The sequence below is a fragment of the Cornus florida genome, unplaced genomic scaffold (assembly GCF_030987335.1).
Source record: "Cornus florida cultivar Cherokee Brave unplaced genomic scaffold, ASM3098733v1 CherokeeBrave_3.0.0_Hap2_Chr03, whole genome shotgun sequence".
NCBI classification, from domain to species: Eukaryota; Viridiplantae; Streptophyta; class Magnoliopsida; order Cornales; family Cornaceae; genus Cornus; species Cornus florida.
The window spans coordinates 25,502,954-25,529,032 of NW_026775573.1; the positions used below are offsets into that span (position 1 = coordinate 25,502,954).

At 33.7% G+C, this 26,079-nt stretch overlaps 3 protein-coding genes across 3 annotated transcripts; all 3 read left to right on the top strand.

Annotated features, from left to right (window-relative positions):
* The first annotated feature begins 2,735 nt into the window (after positions 1–2,735).
* On the top strand, positions 2,736–10,570 carry LOC132299992 (protein gamma response 1-like). The gene is made up of 2 exons (XM_059796914.1): positions 2,736–3,189; positions 10,095–10,570. The coding sequence occupies exon 2, from the start codon at positions 10,097–10,099 to the stop codon at positions 10,568–10,570; it is 474 nt and encodes a 157-aa protein (XP_059652897.1). The 5' UTR covers positions 2,736–3,189; positions 10,095–10,096.
* Positions 10,571–10,587: 17 nt separating this feature from the next.
* Positions 10,588–13,522, top strand: LOC132299991 (protein gamma response 1-like). Its single transcript, XM_059796913.1, has 2 exons — positions 10,588–11,686; positions 11,952–13,522. Exons 1-2 carry the CDS (start codon positions 10,588–10,590, stop codon positions 12,584–12,586), a joined length of 1,734 nt encoding a protein of 577 aa, XP_059652896.1. The 3' UTR covers positions 12,587–13,522.
* Positions 13,523–19,231: 5,709 nt separating this feature from the next.
* On the top strand, positions 19,232–23,485 carry LOC132299993 (PI-PLC X domain-containing protein At5g67130-like). The gene is made up of 8 exons (XM_059796915.1): positions 19,232–19,527; positions 19,636–19,758; positions 19,897–20,034; positions 21,365–21,463; positions 21,822–22,125; positions 22,497–22,720; positions 22,823–22,909; positions 23,172–23,485. The coding sequence occupies exons 1-8, from the start codon at positions 19,468–19,470 to the stop codon at positions 23,343–23,345; spliced, it is 1,209 nt and encodes a 402-aa protein (XP_059652898.1). The 5' UTR covers positions 19,232–19,467; the 3' UTR covers positions 23,346–23,485.
* Positions 23,486–26,079: the final 2,594 nt, after the last annotated feature.

Here is a 26,079-nt window from a genome sequence, read left to right on the forward strand (position 1 = left end):
TTTTGGGATTGGCCTTCAAACCTATGTCAGACACAAAAGAACATACATGTACTACATTTTCCCATTATATCTTTCTAAAACTTGGGGGGAAAATGATAAAATGGACAGGTCAGTGACAAGCATACCTCAGCTATAAGATCCTAATTAAGATAAAGACATTTAAAAAATCTCAAAATAGGGCAGCCGGACAATTCTTCTAGCCACCAACAGCAGCCAGGAACTTCCTCTTGCAAAACCACGTCATCTCTCACCTTGTCCGATAATCCAGTGGCTTCTTGTACCGTTTCTGATGTATTGCTCATCAATTCTTTCCTTAGACTTCTTCATGAGCTCACACCGCAGTTCCTCAGCTTCAAGCTGTAGACTTCTTTCTTTCTTCACAAGCATGTCATATTTCTGTTCACGCTCTTTCAGCATATTTTCCTTCTCACAGATCACTGTGTCTTTCGATTCAAGAAGTCCGAGTATACTAAGTTGTAATTCCCTTCCCTCATCTACTTCTTTAGTCATCTGTTTTAGCTCCTCTTGGAGTTTATTAACACTATTAGCTGACCTTCAAAATACTTCGCCTACTCCTCCTTGAGAGGCTGATTTTCTTTGAGAGCTTGCTGCTTTTCAAGCTGAAGCTTTCCTATTTGGAGTAAGAGTTCTTCTTCCTTCTCTTTCCATACATCCCTTCTGCAGTTTTCTTGGCCTCCGAGTAAATTTTCTGCAGGCTTCCAGATTTCTTGAATTGTGGCAACGAGTATAGTACTAAGCCCAGAAACATACTTTGCATCACCATCTCTGGAATTTATTAGAAGACATCAAACATGTGAGAGTTACTAATGCATCATCATAGTTGCGTCAAACAATCCTCTACTTAGCATACTTGATGATTTTCAACGAAGAATACATAAGTTTATAACCTTGAAATAAATACATTTTTCCACTATAGAGATACAAAAAAGAGGGGGACAAAATCAATAGAATTGCGGAAACTATATGTGAAGAAATTATGGGTAAATCTGCTTCCTGAACTCATCCAAGTATATTAAGTTTGCATGTCTGTACATGTCTTCGCAACTTTGGAACAGAGGTTTTTTCCTTTTCTAACAGAATCTTGACAAAGTGACTTTTTGCTAAACCGAAGTAATTAAATTTCGGTTGGTAATTTTCAACTTAATTCAAAGTATACACTTCAAAATCGAATTATAAATTCTGCAAGGAGAATAAATTTGTTATTGAATATAAGGAAAAATGCAATGCACGAGGGTTCGTCATTGCGAGATCTAGGGAGGGTTCGTACACAGCCTTATCTTCTAATAGAGAAGCTATTTCTATATTTTCGACCCGTAACCACTAGGTCACAATGCAGCAACTTTATCTTAGATTAAATCTATTTTTTTAATCTAACCATAATAGGTATTTTGGCATTTGCAAATGAAATTCAATTCAATTAATTAAATTAGACAGATATTTACGGAACCAGATATGAAATTCAATCAGTAAATTAGTCATTTGGGATTAAAAAAAAAAAAAAAAAAATCACAATTTTTTTTTAATGAGTTCAAATGAAAGAATTATTATTTATCTCCACAAAAGCTAAGAATCAAAATTCCACATAAATTGATCAACATCGAGTCTCAGTAGATTGCTGGCAAATATTCATTGTTAAAAATGCAAATTAAAAGAGTAAAAATAAATAAATAAATAATGCCCTTTTAAAACCATAAAAGCACCAGGAGAGAGAGAGTTCACCAACAGAAATGGCATTCTGAAATCCTCACCTTTGAGACCAAAAACCACCAAGCAAAGCAAACCCAATTCCAATCAAGGCTGGTAAGGTATTCGAATCTGTGTTAGAGTCTCTTTTAACAAAAACCCATTTCATAAAAACACTCGATTCAATGCTCCATTGTTCTTGTAATGTGACGAGCCTCAAGGAATGAGATCAGTGTAATTTACTTCTATTATTTATTTTTTTTTTGGGTAAGAAAGATGAAGGTAATTTATCAAAAAAAAAAATTCAAATAACATTTATTTTCTGTAGTTCAAGGCTATTTTGCAACTCGTAAATAGTTCAGTTTTTTTTTTTTTTTTGTTTTATTGCAATTTTACCAATGTTAAAAGTAAATGAAGAAATCGTGGAAGAAAATTGTATTTACAATGGGGGAACAGTATTTCAATGCTAATTACCACATTGTTGGTCAGATTATTTTTAGATTCTCATTACATGTATATTAAGATTAGATTTTTAGATTATTTTTTACCACACATACAGTGTATATATATATATATAACGCAATCAAAAATTGTCTCTAAGGCAGTGAAAGATAATTAGTTAATTAGTCTTGATTTTATTAATTTGGAAACAAATTTATCTGAACATTAATACTTAACACGAGTTAAATTGTAAAATATTCTTACATTAGCTAGATTACTCTAGTAATTAATGAACAAATTTGTTTGAATATTATTTAATAGGAGTCAAATCAAAGAATATTCTAACATTAGCAAAACTATTAAGAGTACAAAGCGTGTTTTTTTTTACCTAAAATAGTATAATAGTGTTTTAATAATATTTATGTTTTACTATCTAGTTACCCTTTTATCTTTCTACTATATGAAATAAAAGATTTCTTTTGATTCTAAAAAAAATTAATAAATAAAATAAAATAAAAGCTTTCTCCTTTACGATAGAAGATTTCATTAGAAATGATTTTCCTTCTTCCTAATCCTCCAATCGATTTTTTTTCTTTTTTTTATTCTATTAATACCAGTACTTATCTTCTTCTTTTTTCTTTTTTTCTTTTTTTTTTTTTTTTTTTTTTTTTTGTCCTCATTCCTTTCATTTCCTTTCCTTTCTCTCCCGTCTTTCCTTCCAAGAGACGCCAAATGTTTTTAAACAAAACCATCACTAAAAAAGGGTGCCGAAAGCGCGCGATAAAGCAAGTGTAACATAGAAGTTCATTCTCTCATTTGCCTCGGAGCAAATTCAACGCAGAGATCCAGCAAAATTTTCGAGAGAGTTTCTCTCTCTACAATCAAACGGTTAACAAGCATGTCAATATATCTCTGCCGAGTATTTTCTCTCTCTTCGTCTTCTTCTGCTTTAAACCCTAACTATGCATTTGCTACTTTGCAGAGAATCAAATTCACGATCTTTATTACCTGTCAAGGTCTTCATTCGTCATCTTTGTGATTGAGGTTAGTATTTACTCATCTATCAATTTTTCAGGTGAAAGATAACGAAATTATGATTGATTTTCTGCTTTTATGTTTTGGTTGCTGATATAGTTTGTTAGATGTTCTGTGTTTTTTTTTTTTTTTTTTGTTATATCGAGTTTTGAATTTGAATATCTATGTTCATTGTTTATTTTTACCTTGGAAATGTTTGTTTTGAGGGAAAATGGAAAATCGACTATCCATTTATATCAGCTGAAACTGTGTATTTTATCGTGAAGCTTAGGAAAAATTATCAAATGTCTTTGATTAACTTTGGGACAGAAATCTAATTACTCCTACTTGTCACTTTTAAAATTGAAAATTCTCTTTCTAGATCATGTACCTGGATGCTCTAATTTGATGATTTCCTCTCACCAGCTTCAATTTGTTTATTTACCTTTTATCGGCTTAAAACGCACCTCCTAAGATTAATTTTGAACCTGATACTTTTTCTTTTGCTGCATAAGCTGCTCTGTCACACTTTGTTTTCACTTTTTCTTTCTTTCTTTTTAATATTACAATCTCTCATCTATCTTATCTCTTATATCACATGTGATTCTGTTTCTCCATTCTTTGATTCTTGAGCTGAACAATAGTGAGTGGCTATGTATTCCTTAATCTGTTGTGGCTTTTGATTTTCTAAAATTTCTTCGTTAAATAGCCCTGTGATTTAGTGAGGTGAGTGTGAAACAGTTCCGATGCTTAATTGGTTGCAGTGATTTTTATGGGGTGGTTGTCTGAGCTTTTTAGAGGGAGTGATGACTGGGTGTAAAGTTGTTTGAGATAGATGATGGACTTGTTTTGTGGCGATCGTGGTCTATGCTTTAGAGACCATGTAGACGGAGTTTTTTTTATATGGTAGATGGAAAAGGTGGAGCTGGAGAAAGACTGTGTCTTTGGAGCTGCTGAGATAAGTGGTGGTGCTGACTGGAGATATTGCAAATTTGCAGTTTGGGTTTGATGATACTGGTGGTGCAATGGTGAACACTAGTGGTAGTGTGACGGCTGGCAGGGGTAAGAAGTGGTTGCTTCTCACCCCTGCAAGATGGTAGTGACTGAGAAGGCCCCTTCATTACTTCTTCACCCATGCCTATGCTCATCTGTCATTGTTTTTGAACTCCTTCCCTTTCTCTCTCTCTGCAAACTCTTATTTTCTATATCTACCCCCATTTTCTCCCTTCTTCCATACAGGATGTAGTCGACCGTCTTTTAAATGTAAAAGTGGTTTAATCTAATCAAATCAAGCCATTATAAAATTTGAAAGAGAAGAATGAAAATGTCCAACTAAGTAGCACATGTGGAGGAAAAGTGTAAGAATTAAAATAAATTGTGAGATTTTTTTTCCCTTTAAAAAGAAAATAACATAATTCTGGCCAATAATAAAGCGAAATCGTATAGCGAAATCGTATAGCAAGATCTCAGTCCGAAACATTGTCGGAATTATTTTGCCTTGTTCGATCACACGAGTTATTTGAATGTTCAAATGTTTATGAGTGTTTAACTAATCGAAACTATTTTGCCTATTTGGTTATACAAGTTCATCACCAACTCCATGTATTCAGACTGCTGACGTGCTTTTTTAGGGGGACAATTTTATTATCTTTCCATAGTTTTCTAGGAAAATCCTATGATTTTACCTTACAACAAACAGGGAAGTAGAGAACCTCATTGACAATTGTTCACCTTTAAGATTTGAGTGTATCCAAACAGCTGTAGTTCTTGTTTTGAAAAATATGAAAAAAGGGAACTGTCCAAAATTTTATCAATGAAATAAGGTACTTGGTTTCTGTCCTCTCAGGAAGTCCCTCAAAAAGCTTTATTGATCTTTTTATGGGATGAAATGGATTTATGCCAGTATTATACTGAGACCCAATGTTGATCAATTTGCTCAGAATGGTGAGCTTAGTTATATTGGTTCTTAATATTTAGATAATTCTTATGCACTTCCTTCATTAATAATTCCTTAATATGATATAATCATACCTCTCTCTCTCTCTCTCTCTCCCCTTCTCCATGTCAAAACTCAAAAGATAAACAAACTGAATGATCTTGTAACGACCCGAACCTGTGGGTCCGAATCGCTAATTTGGTCCTTACCTGAACCAACTAGGGTGTGTAAATTAATTATATAATTCTAAATGAGTCTAAATAGGTCGACATAAGTCATAAGGATCATTTGAACTCATGACACAAAGACCCGGACATAAGAATGAACATTTTACATAATTGTCCCTTTTGTTTTCAAAGAATTCCAGAGCGGTCCACACTAAAAAGGTCATAACTCTCTCTAAGATTTGAATTTTTTTAGTGAAATTAATTTCATTGGAAAGCTAACTGAAAATACTTGAAATTTGACTCAAGAATGAACCCATTTGGATTTAAAACGAGAAAGTTATAGCCATCCAAAGTCTAAAAAAAGGAAGAGGAAGAAGAAGAAGACAAGCAGCAAGGGAGCCGGCTCCTATTTTGATGGAGCCGCCTCCTTTCTGCGAAAGGAGCCGGCTCCACTCAAAAGGAGCAGGCTCCACTCACACCAAAAGAGCATGCTCCCAAAGGAGCAGGCTGCACTCCACGTTTTTGATGAAATTTGGCTACTGGACCAAAAAGAGTCGACTCACAAAGGGGGAGAGCCGGCTCTCCACTTGGGAGGTCTGAAATTGGCTACTGCAAATTCATTTCTAAGCTGTACATTTGATCCTCTCAACCCCAACATACATGAATGGTAAAATAAACAATTTAGCAAGCTAATTCAAGGAATTCTACAACATGGCGACGCTTGGAAACTTTGATTTCATCATACATTCATCATACATGTCCGATTACAATGTTCATAAACAAAATGACTTCAAATTACATCGTTGAAAAGCTATAAACCCAAAAGAAGATAGAAATCCTAATGAGACCCCAAAAGATGGTGCCGAGGTCTCAAAATCATTTCTACCCATTGAATAGATACACAATGCCACTTAATATAATTTACAACAAAAGGGTGATATATATATACACATCAAGCACAAAAGAAGTCCATGCCCCTTTTATCCCGACTAAGCTTGTGGTGGATTGTCGTCCGCTACTTCCTTTCCATGTCCTAAAAAATGTAGAAGAATGAGCACAAAGCCCAGTAGAGATTGCCTAAAGGGCATCTCTTAAAATTAAGTAGACGAAACGCATGCTTAGACACGTCAATGAATAGAGTAGGAGAGTAGGGATCATGCCGGGATCACACGTCATTAAATCTTTACAGGCAATCCACTAACAACCTTTTGAAATAATGCAATACATGACATGGCCTATGCAATGCATTCCACACACTCTCACACACCCAATCCACACACTGAAAATGTACTAACTAGCGAGACTTTGGTACCCCCGTCGTCCCTAGGGAGAATTTGCTAGTCGTCCCTGGCAAAGGGTGACTCCCAACTACCATTTGGGGCCCGAGGTAGCTAAATTACTCACGGGTACTTCCCATGTCCCTATTTGCTAGCTAGCACCGCCGATAGGGGGGTACCTCCCTAAAACCGGGTTTTAGAAAACTTTTCTTCAAAAACTTTCTTCAAACTTTTTCCAATTCACTTCACCAAAATTTCCTTCACAACACACCCAATGCTCAATGCCAATGCAACAATGTTAATGCCATGCTCACAATTATCCACAACTTCAATAGTCATCATTGCCCACTTACAGCAGTAATTTTACCTCCACATGAATTGTTACACAATCATCAAATTATGAACATACATGGCTTTGACAATGATACAATTATTCTACAAGTCAACATATGATCACTAAAACCACAATAGTATGAATTTTACAATTAAACATTCACATTGGCAATTTTACAAACACATGGCATACTTGGCATTTCAAGAACACTAAAATGTCAATTTAATATCAAGTAGCATGCTTGCTCACAATTAACCACATAGTCCATTCAACAATTGAAATTTCTCATCACATAATCATCATTTAACACATAACAACAAACAAATTGACATATATCATCAATTTAATAAAACCCTAGCATGCTACTACCAAATTGACATCAAATTGGCATGTAAAAATTGGGGAAAAATATGGATTCAACAACAAAATTTAAGGACTATGCAAGTTAGACAACTCTACCTTGTTTTGAAGCAAAAGCCCCAATTCAAGCCCTAATTTTCGAAATTCCAAGGTTGGCCAAATGGCGATTTGCTCTGATCAAAATGAAGTGCTCAACAAGCTCTCTAACTTTGCCTTAAGTGGCACTATGAAATTCTCAAAGGGCTAGGCTAGATCAAGCCTTGAATTTGTGAAAAAAAAAAAAAAAAAAAAGTGAGGGTCCTAAGGGAGAGAGATTTCTTGAGAGAGAGAGAGAATGGAAGTTTGAAATGGCTTTAAGGCCATTAAGAGGGTTGATATGGTGGGTCCCACTAGAGAAAATATCTCACCTTTTTCTATATATATATAAATATATATAATTCAATTTCCAACCAAAAATTTTTAAGTCACAAAATGTAAGTATGCACAAAATAATTATGCATGAATCCAATGGACCCGAGGCACAACCCTCCGTACACAACAATTCTGGTAGCAGGTCCCACCTAAAACCATCTTGCCCGAAAAATGGAAAAATGTCAGAATGGCAACCAGTGCATTTCCAAAAGTTCTGAACTCAATGGAATGCCCCAACCAACTCTCAGACACACCCGGCACACCCCACGGTGTCCGGCACGCAAAACGAGAAAAGACGAAAATACCCTCGAAAAATCAGAAAATTCCAAAAAATGGAAAATGGCAAAAATTAGAAACATTACAGATCTTAGGCAAGTGAGCTTTGCCCCCAATTTGTAGTCTCCTAAGTTGGTTCCTAATCAACCTTGGAAGTTAACCTAGCTACTTTGACCCTCAGAGTTTACAATTTAAGGTAATTATGCTCTGGTCAAGAGATGATACTTATTTACATGTATAATGTCCTCATTTGTCTTCATTTTCATTTATTCCCTTTTTAATTCTTCTATTACAGGTAAATATACAATAGTTCTACCATTTGAACTCATTAAAAAGTATTGTAAAATTGAAGCTAAATGTTATTTTGTAAGGAACACTCTCCAAGCAAACCCTTCAAAGGAATGTTATGACAATCCAAAGGAATAAAACTTCTACTCTCAGGTGAAGCATAAAAGCCTGGTTTTTTGCAGTTGAGGCTGTTGGGCCAAAGTTGCAATTTCTAAATGATACGAGTATTTTTTAATCTTAAGAGCTAAAAAAAATTGTTATCTTCTTTGGTTACTAAAACACAAAATTTAAGCAGAAACTCTTAAATTTGGCGTTTTTCAAATGGTGGTTAAATATAAGAGGTTTTACTTACCAATAAATAAATAAATCTTGGGCAAGCCCCTTCATTTCCAACCCTTTTAAAAGAGTCATTAAATTTATGTACCTCACAATTTACAGAGAGGTGAATATTTAACCTTGATTTCTTCATCACTTGCCCAAGTGGTTTCTTCAGGGAGTGGCACTAACATATTACTTTCAGCATTTATATCACCCTGGTTTGTAAGACTTGCTCCTTTCAATCCAGAAGTTCAATAGGTTGCTCCTTATGAATGCTTGGCTTAGGAGGCAATGCTGCTGTATACATTACTTCTCCAATCCTTTCCAAAATCTCAAGAGACCCAATAAACCTAGATTTAAACATTTCTTCCCAAAATCTCGTTATTCCTTTAGAAGGAGATACCCACAAAATACATGGTCACCAACTTGAATTTCAAGGTTCTTTCAAAGTACATGGCTTTGTTATCCACTATAGTCACTAACTGATGGTCATTTCATTGTGCTTCATTGATATTCTCGATGAGAGTTGGTTGTACTTTTTAAGTTAGTGACCATTACACAGGTGCCCGATCTCTAAGTGTCACTCACCTGGTGTTTCTAGTAGCTGCAACCCTTTAATAATCAAATATGCCAAATATCAAGTATGAATTTTTACTTTGGGCATTTATCCCAGCATTGGTTTAACCTGGATGATGAAGGATTACACAATTATAATTGTTCAAAAGTTCCATCAACCTCCGTTGGTTGCATTTTTAATTCTCTTTGGAGAAAAAGAGTTGCTTCAGACTCTTATGGTCAGTACATATTTCGAATTGTTCTGTTTATGTTGCTTCTATGTTTTAAAAGTATTTTATCTTTTCTACTCCCACACACACACACCCACATATATATACCATAAAATCTTCCTACAATATCTACCACAGAGGCTAACATTTACTTTTTGTCAGAATGACCCAAGTAGCTAAATCTAAAGCTGATACACCAACGAGTAGTGGTTAACCCATGAAGAAGGCCTGAAATCTGGTTCTGGAAATATCTTTCTAATTTTAATAATTGGATTGAGTTTCCAAATGCCGAAATACCTAATATGGTTAGATTGAAAATATAGAGTTAGGGGAAAGATTCAATAGGATGATTGTTAAGGACTTTTATTCTCCTTGCAGAATTTATATTCAATTTTGAAATACATACTGTGAATTAAGTTGAATTTTACCAACTGAAATTTAGTGACTTTAGTTAGTAAAAAGTCACTTTGTCAAGATTCTCTGAGAAAAAGAAAATTCTCTTATCCAAAATTGCGAAGACATGTACATACAAACTTAATATACTCGGATGATTTCAAGTGGCAGATTTACCCATAATTTCTTCACATATAGTCTGCACAAATCTATTGATTTCCCCCTCCCTTTCTCTTTCTATCTCTATAGTGGAAATGGTTTTTATTTCAAGGTTATGTAATGACTTCTTAGTTGAATATTATCCAGTATTCAGAGAAGAAGATTGTTTGATGTGACTATGATGATGCATTAGTAACTCTCACATGTTTGTTGTCCTCCAATAAATTCCAGAGATGGAAGGGGATCTGCAGAGGTCTCCGCCGCCAGGGGATCCCATTGACTGTGGTGATGCGAAGTATGTCTCTGGGCTTAGTACTATACTTGTTGCCACAATTCAAGAAGCAAGAGACAGGATTTCTCAGATAGAATATATTTTCTGCAGCCAACTTTTCCCGAACTTCCAATCAAATTCTGGAAGCCTGCAGAAAATTTACTCCGAGGCCAAGAAAGCTGCAGAAGATGTATGGAAAGAGAAGGAAAAAGAACTCTTACTCCAAATAGAAAAGCTTCAGCTTGAAAAGCAGCAAGCTCTGGATGAAAATCAGTCTCTCAAGGAGGAGAAGGCAAAGTTTGTGAATTTTGAAGGCCAGTCACCTAATAGTGTTAATAAACTCCAAGAGGAGCTAAAACAGATGACTAAAGAAGTAGGTGAGGGAAGGGAATTGCAACATAGTATACTCAGACTTCTTGATCAAAAGACATTGTGATATGCGATAAGGAAAAGATGCTGAAAAAGCTTGAACAGAAATATGACATGCTTGTGAAGAAAGAAAGAAGTCTACAGCTTGAAGCTGAGGAACTGCGGTGTGAGCTCATGAAGAAGTCTGAGGAAGTTGATGGGGGAATGGAATTGCAGAATAAGTTACTCCAGTTGGTTCAATCAAAGGCCTCTTTGATAGTGCATAAAGAAAAACAATTAAAACGTTATGAGGAACAGGCAACTGAGCTTCTTGTCAAATTTAGTAATCTAGAGGAAAGAATTGATAGGTTCCAAGGAGATCTCAGAGAAAAGACCGAAGAATTAAACAAGGTAAAGGAGTTGAAAGATAGTTTGCTTAAAAAAACTGAATTGCAAGCCTCAAAGATGGTGAATTATGAACAGCTTTTGAGTGATTGTGAAAACAAGAAAAAACTACTTACAGCCAAACTGGAAAGCGCGGGGAATACTGATGGGCTCCAAAGGGCACTCCTGAAGAAAATTGACGAGGTGGAGGAGGGAAGGAAATTGAAAGATAAATTGCTAAAAAAAATTCAATCACAAGCCTCAAAGATGGTGAATTATGAACAGCTCTTGAGTGATTGTGAAAACAAGAAAAAACTACTTACACCCAAACTGGAATGCTCGGTGAATACTGATGGGCTCCAAAATGCACTCCTGAAGAAAATTGAAGAGGTGGAGGAGGGAAGAAAATTGCAAGGAGAGCTACTCCGAGAGATAGATCTAAATCCTTCAGAAATGTTGAGGACTGGACAGCAGTTGGAAGAGCTTGGTAAGGAAAAAATGTTACTTCTGGCCAAACTAAAAGGTTTAGAGGAGAGAATTGATAATCTTCAAGTGGAGCTCGGAGAGAGGAGCAGTGAGGCAACTGATGGAATGGTATTGCATGGAAAATTACTCCAACAGATTGGAATGAAGGACTCCGAGTTGATGTCTGAGAAGAAGAAAAAAAGGGATGTAATTGCTGCTTATAAAAATCTGAAATCTCAATACACCTTTGTGTGCAAAAAAATTGGTCTTACTACGGAGAATATGCTCCCAGAAAACAGAATGGAAGATGAAAGTGATTTATCAAGGCACAATCAGAATCCATTAACTTCACCTGGTAAGCCTTGCTGCTTTTTGCGATACCCTCATTTTGTTAAATGCAATGTTTAATGTATGATGGGATTGAACTCAGATACTTCTACACATGCACGTCGTCGTCATTATCATAATCATCCTTGCCTTTATCCAATACAAACGGGGCATACTTCTACACATGCACACGTGTACAGTCTCAAACAAGACCACCCAAGATTCACTGCATCATAGTTGTTACAGTTGTAATTATCCTAAATGCTGACCAAACTTCTTTTATGTTGTCATAGATACTGAGAATAAAATTCTTGATGATTCCATAATTGCTTGTGAGATGACCAAACAGAAGATTGACCAAGATGACATGGAGGATCACAAAGGAGTCAGATTAAGCCCCACTAATGGAAGATCTGGCCCCTTAGCTGGCTCTAAGCGTCCCATTTCTTATTGGAGAGATACCAGGTCTCTCCAGAATCGAGGTGGGGCTGACCCCCATGATGATTTTCTCGATACTCCCTTAGAGAACATTAGAGGGAACTTAAAGAAGGCTGCAAAGGAGGAATCTCATGATCTTCTAGGCCCAGTTCCAAATGACATGCATTCTAACAGCTCCGACGATGAAACACAGTATATAAATTTAGATCCCGGTCCACAAAAGCAGCAAATGCCAGTTCCAAAGCCCGGAACAAGAGCTTTTAAATATGTGGAGCCAGTAAGAAAGAAAGCTGAAAGGCAAAGTTTAAAAGGAATTGAATGCAAGGACTGTAAGAAATTCTACGATGCTGTTCTTCACAACGATGGAGGAAAGGACACTGATGGTAGTAAGCAGAACTCACGGTGTGAGCATCATGATGGTGTTTCAAGGCATCGGTATAGGTATGCACCTCCTTTGACTCCTGAAGGATTTTGGAATATTGGATTTTAATCTGAAATGTGAGTTCCATGGGTTGGAAACTGATTAATTTGATTATAAAGCGAAGTTTCGTAAAATATAATTCTCGCTGCACAGTCTTAACCAAACCAAAGCAGAAAGAATTCAAAAAATGTCAGGAAGAAAGCAACATTTCTTTCATCCAAACGCATAACCATCGTGTTATATTTTAGGCTTAAAATCATGTTTATGAAAACCTGCATAATCAAAGGCTTGTCATTGATGTTTTACATTACTATTGTGGATTCACATGCTAGGTAAATTCATAAAAGATGATGTTTTAAGGTGAAAGAGTAGGCCTTCTTTAGTTGGTTAATGACTCTATTGCCATCAGGAACTTCCCCAATTGCAGTACCATTGCTCTGTTTGAATATCAGTGTTCAATGGTGTGAAATGTTTGTACAAAATTTTGAAGTTGAAAAATTTATTGTGCCTAAAACTGCACATAGATTTGGTACTGAGTCCTGATTGATTGATCACAATTATGTCTGAATTTTATGACCATAAAGCATGTACCCCATTTGAGTTTTATACATCAACTGATAATCACCTACCACGGCTTAAAGGGAGAGTCAATTAAAATGTGGAGACTTGGTTAAAATAGGGTATGGTGACATCTTACTTTTGTTATTTGTTTTTAGTCACAAGCCCACTCTGCTGTAGTTTATATTGTTGTGACAGTGGACTAAGCAATGCTGATTATTTATAGTACATATTTGTAACAGTAGATTGAATTTCTGGAGCTGAAATCTAAAAGACGGCCATTGCATTTTAAGGATAAGATGGTCCCTGTAATGAAATAGTTTTTCTGATTCGAAATATGCCAATGGAAAATACTTTTAAAGCCCAAAAATTGAAGAGAACGTTTTTTATTTATTTATTTATTTATTATATATGTAAAAGCAAAATATAAGTAAGCGGGACCTCCCACCTATTGTGTTCACTTGCTACAGAGTTCCATCCTCTTTAGGTCAAAAAAGAAGAAAAAGAAAAAGAGGATGGTCCAGAAATACTTTAATGCTTTTGTTATTTTGGATCACATGGTATCACTAAGGGTCTGTTTGGAATGCATTTCATTTTTGATGATTTTGTTTTTCTCGGTAGCAATGAATAGTGAAAAAAAGACGTTTGGTAAAAACTGTTTTGTTTTAGACAGTGTTAAAACGTTCCGTGAATAGGGCCAAAAATCGAAACACCAATTTTTTTTTTTGAAAGACTTACAAAGATTTTTTAAAACTAATCATTATATTATTCAAACTTGCAACACTTTTATACCATACATTTTTTCATATTTTTGCTTCTAAAAAATCTTGCAACAAATGTATGTTATCAAACATGCTTTCGATTACTATTCAAAACACTTGTTTTATTTTAAGTTAAACCAAAAAGTTAAAAACAAAATGCGTACCAAACATGGATAGGGCTCATTAAATAAATGCATTTTTTTTTTTTATTTGACAAGAACTAATTGGTTGATAATACCAGTGACATGGTATCACCGGAGTAGGGGAAATCTTTCTCAACCTTGTAAACTTAGAGAAAATATACAATACTCGGGGGTACTTACACGTGGTACCCCTTACCGATGAACAGTTATAAAAATTCTCATTTTGGATGATTGATACCATATATAAATACTCCTGGATATTCTACTTTCTTGTAGATTTGTTCATGTAGGCTCATTTTGAAATTATATATATATATTCATCAAAAAAAAAGAAATTGAATTTTATATAAAAAGTCAGAATATGTTACATGAGCTCATGAATTAAGTTGTTTCATGCAACCTACTCAGCTTGAACAATTCAAATCAAGCTTGAATTTTGTTTTTGATCTTGCCAGTTCAAGTCAAGCTTAAATTGATTCCACGCACAAAGTCCATAACAGCTGATTTGAATACATCCTAATCCTATTAAGATTCGAATCTCATTGCTTTTGTTAATGTAACTTGCAAGAATGGTTGGCCGTGCATGCCCTAATTTGGGAGGACAAATGTGATCCGTACTTGAATTATAATAGTAAAACTTGTGTAATTTTGACCAGTTGTTACATTTAATTGAGTTTGTTGAGAAATTTGGACTGAAAATGTAAATTTTGAGAAGTTTGATTAAATAATTTAATAAATCCAACGAATTTCGATGGCCCAGTGATCCTTTTTGGCCATATAAATTGAGATTTGAGACTTTTAAAAGTAAGGTTAAAAATGCTATGTTATTCTTTTCAAAAAAAAATTGTTAGAAATGTTATTAACTCGAAAACTTTGATGGTGAAGCATGAGAATGTTGTGTGTGTACAATTGTACCTAATTTGTTAGTGTCAAAAGTATGAATTAAACTGCTTGTGACTTGTAAGTAGAATAAAATAGCAGTAATGGTTTCTTTTCTTTTATTAGAAATTATTTGGAAAAAAATCTCTCCATCGGGTGCTTGCTAAGAGAAATACAACACAACTACACACTCACAAACCTAACAGTTTATATGACATGAGAAGAGTGGAGTTTTATAACTTTTCAAAAGAATGGATGATTCTAAATATTGGATTGAATTTGTAGTAATTGTAGTGAATAGAAGATTTTAAAATACCAGAGAGTTTTGCATGGTGTAATTATTTAGGACATTTACGAAGAAAATTCTAAGGGCAAACACGGTGTCTATAAATAAGTGAAGAGGTTATTTGTTACCAATAAATTCTAAGACAGACATGATTGGGAGTTTGGTTTTTCAATGAGCATTTTTTTATTAAATGAGAAAAATTATGGATTGAGAGGCAACTGAATGATGATCTACTCTTTCGCATATAGTATTTTTGTTTTCTTTATATTAGACAATTCAGTATGAAAATCAATTAGGAATGATTATAGTGTGGTGAGTGCTGAGTGTAACGGTGAAAGGTGTGCAAGTTCAGAAGGTAAATCCCTTGAGCTGTCCGATCTTGAGATAAATTACAAAAATGCAAAAATGAAATTTGTAATTTAAATAGGTGAAAATTTTAGTTTTTTCTTAAATGAATTGTAAACTTGGAAATCTAAATCTCCTTCAATTTTTTAATTTTTGGAATAAAAAATTAGTATAGTGGCTTGAAATTTAGAGATGGAAGAACTATAAAACTATGCACAATATTATATTTCAAGTTTAGAGTTCAAAAATATTTTTACGTTGACCAATACTTTAAAATTGGAATTGAAGATAGTTTCAATTTCATTGCACGAATCTCATGCTATAAAATATAACTCTAGGATATTCTAACAGGTTGGGATGATATATGCGACCTTTTTTTCTTCCAAAAATATATATATATAAATAAATAAAATTGAACTTGGGTTCAAAAGAATTTCAGTCAGAATCTCTCTCTCTGATTTTAAACTATTAAGTTATATAATTGGAAAGAAAAAAAAACTGAGTTTACCTTGTTGGGGGGTTTGGAGTTCCAAATTTTCTAATATTTTTTAATTGGAATTATAGAACAATTTGAGTCAAAATAATATATAGATCAAAGGCATTTTTGATAAATTTTAGAAATGAAGAAAATTAAATTATAATTGAACGTCGTAAGAGGAAACTATGGATATCCCTTAAATTTGAAGCATTAAATTACTTTTGGATAGTATAAAGAATAGGTAAACCATACAATAAAATATATATATAATATACACACACATACATTAAATTTGAACCATTCATCTTTTTATAAAAACAATAAACATAAGTATTTCTCTTCTTTATAACTACAAAAGAAATAAAATTTTATTATATTTCTTAGCAACTCAAGTTCAAAAAAGTTTTTTTTATTTTTTCCCAACAATCTAACGACTATACAAATTTTAATTTTTCATTCAGCTTTGTCTAAGTTCATGTTATCATTCAAATCGTTGTCATATTCATTGGCAAGTGATAAATTCAAGATTTTTAATATTAATTTTTATCATTTCTTTATGCAATAGTAAATAGTAAACAAGTTCAACTAATTCGAACGTCTTTATAACTCACCGATTGAATTGTTTTTCATTGTTTCGATTTTGAGATTTTGCACCCACTAACTTCTAATCTAATATTTTAATCATGAAAAAAATAAAAATGAAAACTAAGCAACATGTATGAATGATGTCATCTAATTTGAGTGATTTTAAAGTCAAATATTTATATATATCTACAAGCATTTCCTTTTATTTTGCGTGGGACAAATATAGACTGATAACTTATTTAAGATGTCAACAATTTTCTCAAGAAAAGTTATGTTGACTTTTATGAGAGTGGTCATTTTTTGGTGTCTTTTTTTTCTTTTTTTCGTAAAAAGGACATTTACATTAAAATGTCACCTAAAAGATGAAGAGTTATAAAAAGCAAGTTGACAAATAAGGTTGAGGACTACACAAGCCCAACTAATATGGGTTCAAGATGGTGTCATTGTATCTATTCTCTTTTCCTCTCTCATCTACTCAAATTATTTCCTTTATGCCTTGTTAAATAGAAACTGAGAATAAATAAATAAATAATTTCCCAACATTGTAGAAGTTTGATTAGCACAACAAGAAAAAAATTTGAGATTCTTTTTTTTACAAAAACACATAAGAAGATTGTGATTTCTTGAAAATGTTTTTTGAACTTGCAATAATGTCTTTTCTTTTATGATAAGTTTATGTTATTCATACTACGACAATTTTAAGTTACTTGGTCTTGGTGTCTCATAAAGTATCAGATTTAAGATTATATTTTTTGTGTGCAAATAATTTTTAAGATGAGGTGTGTGAGTACCAATTAGGAAAAAAAAAAAATTTTAAATAAAATAAATGACAATTCTTCATAATATTCTTGAAATAACTTCATACTAATCAAATATACTATCTTATTTTCTTTTCATTTACTCCACTTCTTTTATTATTACTTTCCACTACTAATTTCCATCCAAACGAGTTTAACTGTTAAACCTCTGGTTGCATATGATATCATTTTTGGAAAACAAATGAAACTATTCCAAGTATTTTTTAGAAAGAAATTAAATATATACGTATTTGAATATGTTCTAAAAAGAAATTAAAAATATACTTAAATGTAGTTTCTTGTCTAGTTTTTTTCAGGGTACTATGATACCCTTTGTAAATAACTAACACCCCCACCCCATAGTTTTTGTCTGAGGTTTGTTTTGGGTTTTAAAAGATTATTTTTCACTTTGATTGAATTTTAGTACTTTCCAAATCCTTATTACGGAGTACAAAATATTGAAATAATATTCTTAAATTAAATAATTCCTTCACTAAAAATATTATTAATTTGGCATGCTAGACAAGAATAAAAATGGACCTATATTTTGGTCCTAATACTTCTTATATTCGAGTACAAAGTGACTACATACCAATGTTCTTAAATATTTTTGCATCTGACAAATGATATTTACATATGCAAATACAAACGCATATATATAATTAATTAAAATTTTCTATTTCATGTTGACAAAAAAATTTAAAAAAAAAAAAAAGAATAATAAACTTTTGGTGAAATTGTATCTTCTGAGTAACTTCATACTGAATTCAACAAGGTCTGCGTGGGTGATGCTGTCAGTAGCCCAGCAAACTTTGTATCATCTGGTTTAACCCCAATTTTCTTTGTGGAGATGCATTTGTTCTTCTGAATTGCAATTAGTTTTGGTTTGATTATTTTCTGAATTTTTTTACTGGATAAATTATTTGATTTAAGAATAATAATTCGACATTTTAAAATAATAGATTGGAGGACAATTTGGACCTAAACAATAATTCTAAATACATATGTATTATTTTACTTCCAAAAAAAAAAAAAAAAAAAAAAAATTACACTTTTTAAATAGACGTGCAAGTGTAATTCTTTTTAAGATAAATTTCACTTATCTCAATGGAGTTTATCAATATCTTACATAGTCCTTTACAGGCATGTGCTCGAGCGCAATTCGCAAACTATACTAGTATGCGCTCGAGTGCATTGGCCAAAAAACCGAACGATGCATTCTCTACGAATTGCACTCGAGCACACTAGGGACTTGCGCTTGAGCACATTATCCCTCATTTTCTTTGCTCAACTTCTTTTGCTCTCTATGTCTATGCATGTGTGTATATGAACTCGGTTTCGTAATTCCTTTTACCTCTGACGACCGTCCAACTTGATAACAGTAATATGTTATTTTATCGTTTTGCTCATAAAATGTTTTACCCTTTTGCTCATAAAATGTTTTACCCTTTTGCTCATGAAATGTTTCTTTATGTTTTCTCTCTTGTAGATGGTTGTTTTCTCTCTTGTAGATGGTTGTTCAACTTGATAACGGTTATTCGTTACATATTAATTGTCCATTTGGAAAACTTTGATTCACTGTCACATTTTATTTTTAAGTCATTTGACATCATATTCTTTTTATATATTTATATACTACATATATCCCATATTAAATGTTTATTTTGGTAATTTTGACTCGCAAAAATTGTGAGTCAAAATTTTTTAAAGGGGTAACTACTCTGGGATAGAGGTACATTTTAGGCATTAGAAGGATAAAATTGACTTTACTTTTCAAAACAAAAATGATTAGTGATTAAAGCAGGTTTAGCGCGGGATAAAAGTAGTAGTATATAATCCTATATATATAGTATATCGTATACACTATATCTATGATTGATTATATCTCTCTCTATATGTCTATAAATCCTACATAATTGATATAGACCCGAGTCCCTTAGCTTTCCCGTATCCATTCCCTCCTCTAACAAGTAACAAATCCAACACAGACGGAGACAGAGATCCACCAAATTAATAAGTTTTAGAGAGAGAAGAAAAACTCGCAAATTGCGTTCTAGAGAGAGAAATCAAACTCCTCCTGCATGTAATTTTATTTCTACTTTGCAAGGAATCACTCTGATGAAGAACCTCTTCTTTATCGCAACTCTGTTCCTCTTAGGTCTCTCTTCAGCTCTCAAGGTATATATTTCATCATACACACATATATACACACATATACATACACATATCAAAATGTTTTCAGATCCATATCAGTATATCACATTAGTCCTATTTGTGGTGTAACAGGAGGGACAAACATGCGTCGCAGATGCAAACTGCAACACAGGGTTACACTGCGAAACATGCCTCGCAAATGGGAACGTACGGCCGCGATGTACTCGGAATCAACCTGTCACTCCAACTTCAAAGGTCCCAAAATTAATCCCAATTTTCACACACAAACACACACATATGTATTTATATCTATTGTTTTATCCGTTTTGAACATTGGAAGTGTTTGCTCTGCTCTGTGTGTGTGTGATTTTGGTTGGTATTGTGTGTGATTAGGTGAAGGGACTGCCTTTCAATAGGTATTCATGGCTGACGACGCACAATGCGTTCGCTCGATTTGGGGATAGATCGGCCACCGGCTCTGTGATTTTAGCTCCGTCGAACCAGCAGGACTCTGTTACCGATCAGCTCAATGTAAGTCTCACTACTCATCAAAGTTAGGGTTTCGAGGTGGTTCAGTGAGGAGTGTTTGTCACTCGTCCTATTGTTTGTTTTCACATTGATGAGGAATAATTGCCCCTTTCTCCATTTTGTTGTTTATATTAAATGTTGATTTTGACTTGCATCTATTTTTTTAACGCTTTGCGTTTTATTCTATTTTCAACACATTATCTTTGAAAAAATGCCGAAAAAGACTAAAATGCCATTTGATGAATGGGAATGACCATAAGAAGTGGTATCAAAGTGTTTCTTGATTAATTCTCTCTGCGTTTTTGGTGTTGAATCTTTTTTCGCTACTTGAATGAGAGTGAATTCATACAATCAATTTGACATCTACTATGTTGCCCTACTCATTGATTTTCTTTTTCCCTTCTTTGCTTTCTTAAATTAGTCTAAATTACTAGAGCTACCAATTTAATGGTAGGAAAAAATAGAAACGCCACTTGGCAGATGGCAAATTTGATTGAAAAATGTAAAACCTAAAAGCATTCTTTTTCCCTGGTAATTATACCCCGAAGATGGAACCCAAAAGCATTTTTTTCCATGATTAGCTGAATGTGAATGAAATTATCTGATTTTCTTCTTTAGAACAAAGTGCAGTAAATTTGTTTTAATATTTTTGACTACTTTAGATTATCTTTCTAGCTCAAATTCTAATCGGAAAAACAAGGATAATGAACTTCTGATATAGTAAAATGGGAAGTCCCTACAAATTGCAGTTGAATTGGTGGTGGAATGCTGATATCAACCTCACGTCCCTTTGTGAGAGAGAAGAATTTGGCCTCAGGAATGATACATTTAAATATTAGGTTTCGTTTCTTTTGTTGACATGTGATTATTAATTTATGGGGAAGTTCTCTTGGCTTCTAATGTATGTCCAACATGCTTAATTCATAATGTAAGATACACTTTGTCTGTCTAAGGAAAGTAAGTGGGGGAAGACCTAACTTGGGATACTATAATCCTATACAAAGTTTCCATCTTCATTTTCTTTTTCTTTTTTTATTTGAATTTATTATAAATATTGGATGTGGCTAATGTCAGTGACCACATGACTAGGAATTTTTAATAACTAATGTGGATGGACATTACGGGACAATGTACATTCTATTGCAGTGTTGGTTTGAGCATATAAAAATATTGAACAAGCTTGACTGTTTTCCATTTTCTCGTTTTGTATTTGCAGTTAATCTATTGAACAGATGGGCTGCTATGTAATGCATTTTTAAATTGGTTAATCTCAAGCGTTAATTTAAGATTGCAACGTTTCAATGACCATCTATTTGAAATGGTTCTGGTGCAGAATGGCGTTAGAGGGCTGATGCTTGATATGTATGACTTCAACAACGACATCTGGTTATGTCACTCCTTTGGTGGCAACTGCTACAATTACACATCTTTTGTAAGTATGCTACGAGTTTTTAGAACTCACGTGAAATTTACATAGTCTTTTCTCGTGTTTCATTGTTCTAAACCAGATGTGAGTTTATTAAGGTCATTTCACGTTTTTAGATACTTAGATTTCTCTCTTTTAATTATCCTATTGATAAGTCCAGCAGTATCATTGTTATATTTTTTTATTGTATTTTTGAGTTTCAAACTAAACTTCCAATACTGAGTCCATTGTACAGAAACAAGTGTGTTTTGGAAATTGAAATTGAACTTCTTATGCTCTGTTTCCCAGATTCTCGGTAACTGTATTAGTAGTTCACTGCTTGTATTCTGTTAATAACTGACCTGTCTGATAACTAATTCACCAGCAACCTGCCATTAATGTTCTAAAAGAGATTCAAGTGTTTCTCGAAGCAAACCCTTCAGAAATCATCACCATTTTCATTGAAGACTATGTTACATCTCCAAAGGGCCTAACAAAAGTGTTTGACGCTGCTGGACTGAGGAAATTCTGGTTTCCAGTTTCTCGAATGCCAAACAATGGTCAAGATTGGCCAACAGTTGATGATATGGTCCGGCAGAATCAGCGTTTAGTAGTTTTCACTTCAAAATCTTCTAAGGAGGCTGCAGAAGGGATTGCACATGAGTGGAAATACTTGGTAGAAAACCAATGTGAGTTTTTCTGTTTGTTTCTTCTAAAATTGAGTAACATAGTGAGAAAAAGTGTTCAGAAATACCATAATGAAAGGAACATAGGAGTTTGTTGCTAGGGATTTGACCAAATAGGATCGTCCAGTTCCTATAGAACCTATCACTAAAATACCCCTAGAGGGGATAAGGCTAAACAGAGCGAAAAGGGTTTTCCATGAGATGGGAAATGAAAACTACTAGCCCCACACGAGGTTTGTGAATAAGTGATTGTCTAATAATTAGCAAGAAATATCATGATGTATTGAACTCATGATTCATTAGATACTTTTTATGAATGTCAACTAAGTATCATAAGTAAATTGCCCAATTTTGATGGGGATTCTTAACTGCAGATGGTAATGGAGGGATGGTGGCCGGTTCATGTCCAAGCCGTGGAGAATCATCACCCATGAACACGAAAACACGATCACTAATCCTAATGAACTATTTTCCAGATAACCCTGATTTAGCCCAAGCTTGCAAGTATAATTCAGCTCCACTAATTAGCATGCTCAACACTTGTTATCAAGCGGCTGGTAAACGATGGCCTAACTTCATTACTGTCGATTTTTACAAGGTATCGACCATTTATAAACATCATTTACAAGCTAGAGTATTCTAGATTCCGAAGTGCTGAACATTGAGTAGAAATGATTTATATTTGCAAATGAAATTGCAGAGAAGTGATGGAGGTGGAGCTCCTGAAGCTGTAGATGTGGCAAATGGTCATCTAATTTGTGGTTGCGACAACATTGCCTACTGCAAGGTTTGCAATAATCACCAACATATTCAATGTTTTTCCTTTTCCCTCCAATTTAGATTCGAGGCATTAAACATTAAACAATGATAATCCAACAAAAGAACTGAAGAGGGAACTAGAAAAGATGCCTTGTAAACCTAATCATGAGACGAGCACTGAAAATGTAAAAAAAAAAAATTATTGAAAAAGAATCAAGAGGAGGTTACTATAGTTGGAGGCAATGAATAATGTGAAAACTAATCTTTGTCGATTTAATTATTATGTGCAGGAAAATACAACTTACGGAAAGTGTGACAAACCTGAGGCGGCTGCTGTTGCCCCTGCGGCCGGAGCAGCAACAGGACCTGGGAAGTACTTCAGTTCATCCAATTCGGATGGCAGACCGATTCAGTATCTTTGGTTGTTCTGGATTGCATTGTTTGCCATAAGTTCCTCATTGTAATTATGGATTTCGCAACCTTGATTGGTTTGCTATAAGCTCAGAACAAAATGACAGCTGATAAATTATTAGTTAGGCCATTTGGAATTATTTGTAATGGATGTCATGTGATCACAATAATAAATATTTATCTTACCAAATAACTCACTCATGTGGGCTTGGACTTTCGACCTTAAACTTTCGAAGGCAAGAAAATAGAGAAAATAATTCTAGACCGGATGCTTGGAGGTAGCAGTAAACCGACTACCTAACACCCTAGTAGTAGTAGTGTTACTGTAGTTTTGGGCCTCATTAAGCTTTGGTCTGACACCTCAAAACTCCAACCTAAACCTTGGCTCAACTAAACTCAGCAGAGCCCATTCTCAAATTAAGCTCAGCCCATAAATTTTGGGCCAAAGAGGAAGATATAGGGCAAGCTAGCCAGATTCACAGCCCAAATCAGTAACAGGCATTGCACAAGTACATGGACTTGTACAAAAAGAAAAAGATGCATCCTTGGAATTATGGGAATTTCTAGTCTGGGATTATATGGTTTCGGCCAATTAGATGCCGCCATGTATGCAATTGTGTTACTTTTTTGTAGGTTTTTGCTTATATGACTGCACATGATCTGTCGGAATCCTATAGCTTCGGATTATGTAATAATTCCTCAGGGGTATAGGTCCCACCACTAATATCATAGTAATACGGAATATCATGCAATGGGGCTCACATTCCTCTCACATTATTGCTCTCATTCAACATCTTCTTTGGAAAGATGTATCATTGCTCACATATCACATTACTTTTATTCAACATCTTCCAATTCGAAAGACGTATCATTGCTTGAAAAAAAAAAAAAAAAATTCAAATTATCAAATTCAAATTGATTAATAATTTTAAGTCAAAGTTGTATGCAGGTAGCAGAAATTAATTCAACAGTCAAAATATTGTCAATTATTTGGAAACTCCAATGTATTACTTATGTATAGCACCAATAAGTGGTCCAAGAAATATAAAAAAAAACTCATAGTAGGATGATAGAGTAAACAATAGACGGTATATATTGCTTGGCAATGCAATCACCTTTTGGCATGTGATTGGGCCTCTCATCTAGAAGATCATGAAAAATATGAATATCCTAACTATCTCCATCGGTGACGTCATGAAACACACTACCAAGAATACAACATACAACTTCCAACATTTGTTACTTAGCATTAAAACTCTTATCTATCATTCTATTACATCCAAATTATTTTAGATTGAATAGAACATCATTTAACTTCGTCAAAATTAACGTTGGGTGGACTTGAAGGAAGATATGATAGTATGTAAATTGACTAAGGTTATGATCTAAATATAATAATATATAAGTATAAAATTCATGTAGCAGAACTCATAAATTGTGAAAAAACTTAATTGTTATTTTTGTTATTGTATCACTTTAATGTTACACCGAATATTACAGTTTAGAGGTACTTTGTCGCCCTACATGGTAAAAGGTCAAAAACTAAAGTCTTCATACGCAAAGTGAGTGTGTATGTTTGCTGACAAGGTACATAGTTTGTTAGTGTTTTTTTTTTTTTTTTTTTTTTAAAAAAAAAAAAAAAAAACTGATCTGATTGGCTGAATCTAGGGCCTTTTTCAAATTTTCAGATGATGGGTCCTGAATACTGATATCCATTTTACCAATCCCAGGTAGATTACCAATGGATAGTAACGGAGATGGTATGAGCTCTCCTCTTCATTTGAGGAGGTTGATTATTCAAGTTTTGGTGTAGGCATAAGATATATATATATATATATATATTCCTAGATGGGCCTGAATTGAGATTATACTATCAAGGCCATGTGTAAGCCTTTCTTAATTTAATTATGATCAACCACCATCAGAAGAGTTTAAAGAGCTTGGATTAACTAACTGTAATTAAGTTAAAAACAAGCATATTTATACATCTATAATATTACTGTGCACGGCTCAAGAAGCTGTAATTTTTATTAAATTTAGTGGTTCAAGGTTAATGATACATGAACCTGCAGTAGAGTGACGTTGATTCAAATATTTGTAATTAAAGCACTCTAATCAAGACAAATTTGCTCCCCTTAATTGAGTAAATTCATCAATAAATGGAATACTGCAGTTTATAGTTTGGTTGGGGTGGAATCCGGCAAAAGCATATGTCTTCTTGTTACTCATAAACAAATACTAAAACATAAAGATGGTATATTCCAATCATACTTTATAAATTACATATATCTACACTTACATATATATATATATATACACACACACACTAATGGCTAAACATGGGGAGTTTATTATATTGGTTGAAAGTTGAAACTTTTTCGTGGATAGGCTCTTTATCTTAATGTCAATTGCCAAAAAGATTCTCCTTCCACATGAAAAAGTACTTTTCTGTGTGATGTTACATTAGTTTTTTTTTTTTTTTTTTTCGTTAAAGATGATGTTACATTAGTTGTGTATATATAGGTAATACTTTTGATATTGGATATCTTTTCCTAACAAGTGACCTTCCTCAGTTTGGTCAATTAATGTTTCATGAAACTAGTCTCTATAAGTGTGTTCTTTTGTGTAACTTACTGACATACATTACCAAATATGTTTTCTTTTTATCAAGTGTAAGATTTATCTTTCACTTTATGAATATTTTACAGTCATAGTTTTACGTAAATGATTTTGTCATCGGTGAGCATGAGTAAGAAATTTATTGCTAATTGGTACGTTAAAAATCAT

Excerpts from the sequence above, each read along its gene's own strand:
- LOC132299993 (XM_059796915.1), top strand. The coding sequence starts at position 19,468 with ATGAAGAACCTCTTCTTTATCGCAACTCTGTTCCTCTTAGGTCTCTCT. Across the intron at positions 22,126-22,496 it reads ATACTTGGTAGAAAACCAAT|ATGGTAATGGAGGGATGGTG; the intron begins GTGAGTTTTTCT and ends TCTTAACTGCAG. Across the intron at positions 22,910-23,171 it reads ACAACATTGCCTACTGCAAG|GAAAATACAACTTACGGAAA; the intron begins GTTTGCAATAAT and ends TATTATGTGCAG.
- LOC132299992 (XM_059796914.1), top strand. The coding sequence starts at position 10,097 with ATGGAAGGGGATCTGCAGAGGTCTCCGCCGCCAGGGGATCCCATTGAC.
- LOC132299991 (XM_059796913.1), top strand. The coding sequence starts at position 10,588 with ATGCTGAAAAAGCTTGAACAGAAATATGACATGCTTGTGAAGAAAGAA. Across the intron at positions 11,687-11,951 it reads GAATCCATTAACTTCACCTG|ATACTGAGAATAAAATTCTT; the intron begins GTAAGCCTTGCT and ends ATGTTGTCATAG.